This window comes from Formica exsecta, unplaced genomic scaffold (assembly GCF_003651465.1).
Source record: "Formica exsecta isolate Colony F162 unplaced genomic scaffold, ASM365146v1 scaffold1010, whole genome shotgun sequence".
NCBI lineage: Eukaryota > Metazoa > Arthropoda > Insecta > Hymenoptera > Formicidae > Formica > Formica exsecta.
The window spans coordinates 77,173-84,647 of record NW_021848349.1 but is presented as its reverse complement, the minus strand read 5'-3'; the positions used below and the strand labels follow the sequence as shown (position 1 = coordinate 84,647).

At 32.7% G+C, this 7,475-nt stretch overlaps 2 protein-coding genes across 4 annotated transcripts in view; both read right to left on the bottom strand.

Annotated features, from left to right (window-relative positions):
- Positions 1-872: 872 nt before the first annotated feature.
- Positions 873-3,679, bottom strand: LOC115246310 (U3 small nucleolar RNA-associated protein 18 homolog). Of its 2 annotated transcripts, XM_029825038.1 has the most exons (8): positions 3,545-3,679; positions 3,289-3,327; positions 2,997-3,224; positions 2,668-2,836; positions 2,400-2,585; positions 2,089-2,280; positions 1,832-2,000; positions 873-1,725 (listed from the first exon to the last, which is right to left on the bottom strand). In XM_029825038.1, exons 1-8 carry the CDS (start codon positions 3,553-3,555, stop codon positions 1,262-1,264), a joined length of 1,458 nt encoding a protein of 485 aa, XP_029680898.1. In that variant the 5' UTR covers positions 3,556-3,679; the 3' UTR covers positions 873-1,261. The 2 variants fall into 2 exon arrangements, with proteins under 2 accessions (XP_029680898.1, XP_029680889.1); XM_029825029.1 differs by having other exon boundaries at positions 3,289-3,673.
- A 2,734-nt stretch (positions 3,680-6,413) lies between these two features.
- LOC115246282 (sperm-associated antigen 6-like) overlaps positions 6,414-7,475 on the bottom strand; it is a 15,016-nt gene continuing 13,954 nt past the window's right edge. For both annotated transcript variants that reach the window (XM_029825008.1, XM_029825002.1), the window contains one exon: positions 6,414-6,595. In XM_029825008.1, coding sequence (XP_029680868.1) covers positions 6,451-6,595 — 145 coding nt within the window. In that variant the 3' untranslated portion in view covers positions 6,414-6,450. The remainder of the gene's footprint in view (positions 6,596-7,475) is intronic.

Below are 7,475 nucleotides of genomic sequence, written 5' to 3'. Positions count from 1 at the left end.
TATTTTCAATAATTGTTGATTATTCTAAAACTATTAAACATTTTCTTACATATTGAACTTCAACATTTTCGTAAAAGAAAAATTTTATTCGGAATTGGCCAAAGAATGTGCTATTAAACGCTAATATAATAGTGAAAGAATACCCTATGTGTGTATGTGTATTTTTATGTATTTCTAGGTTATTAAGTAAGTTCGCGACAATTCTATATTTTAAAAAAGCTACATGATAGTATAGTGTAGTGTAATAATAAAATAACACACACACACACATATATATATATATATGTTACTTTATATAAATAATATTCGCTTTTAGATTAATTATCTCTGTGAAATGTATACAGTCTTAGAGCTGAATTGTTCTCGATGAACAGGCGATAACCGACCAAAGGCGACACAACCTCTACTATAAAACCTAACTATGTAAAAAAAAAATACATATAATATAGAAGTTACATTTCGAATACATCTTCGAATATGTCATTCATTGCATATTATATATATTATAATATCATCTTAGTTTTTTAAATATATATTATATATATGTTGTGTGTGTGTGTGTGTATGGACTACTACTGAATTACTATCATGTATTTAAACCTATATTTTATTTATACAATTTCTACATAATATAATCCTTTACTAATATTTAGTGTGCAGATACTATTATAGATATTTTTCAACAAGAATATCAATAAATATTTGTACACATATATATTTAGATATGCAGTATAATATAATTATACAAAACGTGTCATGTATAAGCAAGAATTTATTATTCATACTTTATTTGATTGCACGCATACATCTATACACACACACACACACACATATTGTATGAGATTTATTTTTATTAAATGAAGAAAAGAAACTTAATTTGTAGTTTTTACTATATTTGATATATGAAAAAAATGTTTGCGATACTTGTAGTTCTTCTAAGGATAGATAATATTTAAAAATTGTAAAACTTTTTCTTTTTTTTTAATGTAGCCAAAATTAATTTTTGTGTGACATATAACATAATAATTTCTAAAATAAAAAGTTTTATATAACTTGAAAGAAATATACAATCACATTTTATTTTTAAAGAAAATAAAATAGAAAAGTCTGCTTCACTCGAAAATGTTATATGACAAGTAGCTAAAATGTGGAAAATAATTTATACTACTTTTATGCATTCATATATACATGTAAATGTAATAAGATACTCATATATATTTTTTACAAAACGTTAGAAAAATCTTATTACATATTGATATAATTAATAATTTCCATAATGTCTTAATCTATATAGCAGAGCAGAGCCTGTTGTATTGGTAATGCTGAGATAACCACTGCCAGGGGAAAAATTAATCATTTGCGGCTGACCTATTTTAGTTTGAAACGTCGGAAAGTTCGAAAATACGGTAAACGAAGGTATGTGCAACATTTTAAATGCATTGTATTTGTCAACTGATGCCGCGCTCAATATTTCGGAAGTCGGATTAAACTTCAAGCTTGTTACACTAGTTACAAGATTCATCACTATTTTTAAAGGTATGGGACTTTGGTCCTCCAGAACATTTTTTGTGTTATAAAGATTAATCACACCTTGAGCGCTACCTGTCGCTATAAACTGACCGCTTGGGGATACGGCAAGTGACACACAAGATATGCATCCATCGTCTGTGGCACGATTAATACATGTACGAGTATTGAGATCCCACACATACATTTCGCTACCATCTGCATTTCAATAGGTTAAATTATTGAAAATATAATTTAATGCAAAATTTTTTGGGAATTGCGCAAAAAGGTAAAAATTAAATAAAAATCGTAAAACCCTACTTACTACCGTGTGTGATAAGTGTTCTATTATCTGGACTGAACATTAGTGTTCTACATTTCGAGTTCATCTTGAGTGTACTGATAAGTTCTTTAGTAGAATTATGTAATAAATATATTTCATCCGATCTTCCACATAATGCTATTAAATTGCCATCAGGAGATACTTCGTATCGCTAGAAATATCAAAGTATATATTATAATATCACATTCAAATTACAGAAATTTATTTCTAATATACGTAAAATTAATAAATCAACAAACTTTCATATTTGTAATTCCATGTGGCAAAGGTAATTTATATGTTTTGCCATTCATTAAATCATATGTATGACAATATGGATAATATTGGGAACCAAGCAAGATTTCCGTTCCATTTTTCATGAATGTTGCTTTGCTAATTGGATATTTTTCAAATTGCATGCTATGCAATTTACCATTTGTATGACCATCTACCTGTAGAATACAAATGACTTAAGCAATGGTAAAAATTGATGATAATAAATGTTGTGATAACCTGATTTAATTTAATTAAATAAAATAATTCATACTTATTTAAATATACACACACATACCTGAAACAATGACAAAATGCCTGATGTACCAGCGACCAAAGCTACAGTAGACAATGGATGAAAATCTACACTCGTGATGATAGGACCTTCGGTATGAGTACTTTTATTCAAAGCCTTGAGTGCTTTGATATCAATAATATTTTTTGGCAGGTTCTTTACCTGTGGCGTCTCTAAATGGCAACTATGCTAAAAACGAAAAGAATCAAATAAAATTTAATTCATAGAACATTTTGCAACAAAAAGGAAATTTTCTAAAATATTAAGGTACCTTCAAAATATCATTATCCAAGTCATCAGCTTTATCCTTTTTCTCAAATTCAGCCCATTTTGGAGTACCCACAAACAATTTGTACCTATTCTCCAAGTATGTTGTATACAATTTTTCTGATTTTTTGGATGGCAATCTGCGATTCTGTGCACTTAGCGCTATATCCATGCTGTTATAGGATATATATAAAATAGCAGTATATAATTTTATATTTAGCGTACATAATTATATAATACATATACAGCCATTCATATATATATGTGTGTGTGTGTGTGTATAATAAAGAAAAAAAAAGATCGAGCAAAAATATATCTTTTTTTTATACATACGTATAATTGTAATCGTCATCATCTATCCATACTGCTTTCTTTTCCTCCAGCTTGGCATCTTCCCCATCATTTAAAACTGAAATATCTTGATCTGAATTATTCTCATGATCTTCTATTACTTTTTTATTTTCAGTATCAACAGATACGTTTATTATTTTTGTTAGAGATTGATCATCCAGTAAATTATTTACAACATCACTTGGATCACCAAAAACTACTTTTTCTAATCTGCAAATTAAATATTTGTATATTATTTTAAAAACAAAATTATTTGTTGCGTTATGCATTATACCTAGCTTCTTCATCCGCATCGTATTCATTTCTCCGTTTTCTATTCAAAGGAGAAAATTTTTTATTATATAATACCTTCGGCTGTCCATGCTTTTTGAATTTATATTCGTTGCTGTTTGCTTTACGCTTACATTCCTTATTCTTCATAGTTTTTTTATCCATTAGGATTTATTCGATAAGATAGAGTTTAACGAAAAGTATAAATATACACGTATATTTCAAGTGACGCGACAGCAAGTACATGAAAAAATACCTACTGGCTTGTCATAATTCAATACCGAGGAAATCTTTTCGGTACACACATATATATAACCTGATATTATATTTTTATCACGTGGTCTAGGCTGCGTTCCAGGAGTCGAGAGAATCAAGGAAGAGTAGAGCGGATACTGTTCTCTACTCTGATTGGTTCCGCCATTTTTAGGTTAACTCGTATATGTATATAAATATATATATCACATACATATGTGAAGTTATGTGATGAAATTGTGAGTGTGTGTGTGTCATAAATACCCCACACTTAAGTCCGTGTCACACTACGCATTGCGGACGCAGATCGGATTTGGAGTACGGACTGCGAATCATCAATCATCCAATCAGATCCTTGTCTACTTCGCTCTGATTGGATGGATGACGATTCGCAGTCCGTACTCCAAATCCGATTTGAGTCCGTAAAGCCCATGTCACACTACGCATTGCGGACTCGAATCGGATTTGGAGTACGGACTGCGAATCGTCATCCATCCAATCAGAGCGAAGTAGCCAAAGATCTGATTGGATGATTGACGATTCGCAGTCTGTAATCCAAATCCGATCCGCGTCCGCAATGCGTAGTGTGACACGGGCTTTAGGTTGCGTTCGGAAACATCACCCGTGTGCATACGAGCGTCCTTCTATCTTTGTTTAACTTTTGATACATAACAAAGATAGAATGACACTCGTGTACACACGGGTGATGTTTCCGAACGCAGCCTTACCAAAATATTATCTGAAAATGGCGGATTTCCGGTGAATCCGCTCCACTCCCTTGATTCTCTCTAGCCTAGTTTACACCAATATACTTTAATACGTACTAAGTACTACACTGGCCAATCATAGCCTTTCCTCTAAAGAATGGAATGGCTATGATTGGCCAGTATAGTACTTAATACGTATTAAAGTATATCGATGTAAACTAGGGCCGTGTTCCGATATTCACTACCAGTACTGAAAATCTATCTGACTAGTTTACGTCACATACACTATAGATTTTCAGTACTGGCAGTGAATATCGAAACACGGCCTAGGTCTCTGCCAAGAGCACGCTTTTAGCGCTATGAGCATGCTTTGTTCTTGTTCAATTTTCCGTAAATAACAAAGATAGAACGACGCTTTCAGCGCGTAAGCGTGCTTTCGGAACACAGCCCTAGGCCGGTATCATGAAGGAAGAGTAAAGGTGCCTTTACATGGCAGCGTCAAGCGTCGAGCGTTAAAGGTGCCTTTACATGGCAGCATTAAGCGTCGAGCGTCTGCGCAGAAAAATGCGCAGAATTTAAAAGAGATAGATTCTAGGCTGAAATTAGATTCTGCGCAATTTTCTACGCAGACGCTCGACGCTTGACGCTGCCATGTAAAGGCACCTTAAGCGTCTGCGCAGAATATATATCACTCATCATGCTATTAGCCGCAAGAAGCTGGAATCTATCTCATTTAGATTCCTGCGCAATGATTTCTGCGCAAACAATCGATGCTCGATGCTGCCATGTAATGGCACCTTAAAGGCCCTTGCACAATGCCAGGCAACAGGCAATAGGAACAGGAAATAGAAATTATCCACCAATAAGAACAGGGAATAACATCTATTCCCTGCTCCTATTGGTGGATAATTTCTATTTCCTGTTCCTATTGTTTGTTGCCTGGCATTGTGCAAGGGCCTTAAGGAGAGTTATCTCGATAGTATAGAAAGGAAATAGAAAAAAGTTGGTCACGAAAAATGTTCCCTATGTGGCTAGGTTTGCCAAATGGAATAATTTGGACCATTTTGTCGCCATCTTAAATATTCATATATGTATAGTGTTACGTTTAGTTGTGGTAGTAATTAGTAAGTAGTGTGTCATCCAACACACTTACTGATCACTAATACAACTAAACATAACACTATATATGTACAAATATTTAAGATGGCTACGAATTGGTCCAAGTCATTCCATTTGGCAAAACTGGCCACATACGGAACATTTTTCGTGACCATTTCCAATCTAGGTAGATAACTCTCCTTATTCTTCCTTCATGGCCGGTATTCATAATCCGTTCTTATATTCAAGATCGTCTTAAGGCCCGTTCTACAATAAATCGTATGTCGTTAGTCGTAAGCAAATTGACCAATCACAGTTGGATATTCTCGGAATAATCGACTGTGGTTGGTCAATTTGCTTACGGCTAACGACATACGACTTATTGTAGAACCGGCCTAAGTACGGTCTTAAGATGCTATGCGGCCATTTCATTGGTTGAATGGGATCTTAAGACGACCCAAGACCACACTTAAGACAATCTTGGATATAAGAACGGACTATGAATACCGGCCTTGGACTTATAGCTTCTGCTTCTACACATAGGATGCGGAAACGCTTGCGGCAAAAGCAACGCGGTAGCCAATCAATTTTTCGCTCTTTTAGAAAAATTGTGAATTGACTGGCTATCGCATCGCTTTTTGCGGCGCGTTAAGCCCATATCAGACTATGCATTGAGATTAAAATTTGACCAATCAGGACAAGAAAATTTTAGTTCCTTTTATCCTTGGTCAAATTTCAATCTTCAATACGTAGTCTGATATGGGCTTTACCGTGTCCTGTGTGCAAGAGCCATATGAATCAAACGCTTCGAAACGTTTCTAATATCCGGTCAATTTCACCTGCCTTGGATGCAAAAAAAGGGAACAAAAATTTATTTGTCTTTCTTGATCGATTCGAGATCGACTTAAAACAAGCAAAGTGTACTTTTAATATCTATATAGATTTCTTAATATATATATTATATATATAACAAATGAAAATGCATAATATATATTTAAAATTTTTATTAAAATTATATTATGAGAAAGGTGACAAATTTTTAGTTATGATGCATATATTAACAAACACATTTCGCTATCCAAACAAAAGACATTGATAATAATTTAGAATCATCCCTCATCGTTATAAAGTGACGCAGGCAGATTAGAATCCGTGTGTTCGGATAATGATTTATGATCAAATACAAAAAGACATTTCGGCTGGTACTGCTCCACAGCTTCCAAGAGGCTATCCGGATAACCGGGCGAATAGTATCTAAAACAATTTTCCGTCAGTTTAATAAAGGATAGTAACTGCTTAAGAAGAGAAATATACTGCTTAAGTTACTGATTCAATTTTAACTTACAATTAAAATTTAAATTTGAAAGTTTTTCCATTTTTGCTTCCTCATAGAGAAAGCTTTGTTTTCGTGACAAAATGTTTTTGGGAGTTTTCTATGCCAATGTGTTTAGAATGTTCCAAAACGTCGAAAAATCATATTTCTAAAAAATGTCTATGTATGTATGTATGTATGTATGTACGTATGTACGTATGTACGTATGTACGTATGTACGTATGTACGTATGTACGTATTTTTTTTTTACATGGATAGAGTATCATTCAAGGATGGTTGGTATTGAATTTGGTGAGAATCGATGAAAAGGTTCATTTTTTATAAAATTTTTAATTTTTTGAGAAATGTCTGTATACATTGTAACTTTCGCAAATTTTTAGATATCAGGTTAAATTTTTTTACATGAATAGAGTATTATTAAAGTGTTATTAAAATGTATGAGTATTATTAAAATGTTTGATATTGAACTTAGTGAGGATCGGTGAAAGAATTCATTTTAATTTTTATTTCGCTCACAAAGCTTGCAAAAATTGAAAAATTCGCATGCTTAAAGCAGCTTTAGCTTTGTAAGATAAAATGATGAGGAAGCAATGTGCAAGTTTCTGATTTGCACAACTCTACTTGTTTGTTATTCTTGTGTGATTCAAAATGTGTGTATATATATATTATTATTATTATTTTGACTCCAACTTTAGCGCTATATATAATACGAGTTTATTTTTATCTCGGCGCAATCACTTAAAAGCAATCAATATAGTTTGAATAACTCTCACAAACTTATATTTATATTTAATAGATTAT

What these genes read in the sequence shown, in the direction of transcription:
- LOC115246310 (XM_029825029.1), bottom strand. Translation starts at nt 3,449, where the DNA reads ATGGATAAAAAAACTATGAAGAATAAGGAATGTAAGCGTAAAGCAAAC. An exon ending in GATGACGATTACAATTATAC is followed by an intron (nt 2,837 to 2,996) that starts GTATGTATAAAA and finishes ATCCTATAACAG; the next exon opens with CATGGATATAGCGCTAAGTG. An exon ending in ATGGAATTACAAATATGAAA is followed by an intron (nt 2,001 to 2,088) that starts GTTTGTTGATTT and finishes TGATATTTCTAG; the next exon opens with CGATACGAAGTATCTCCTGA.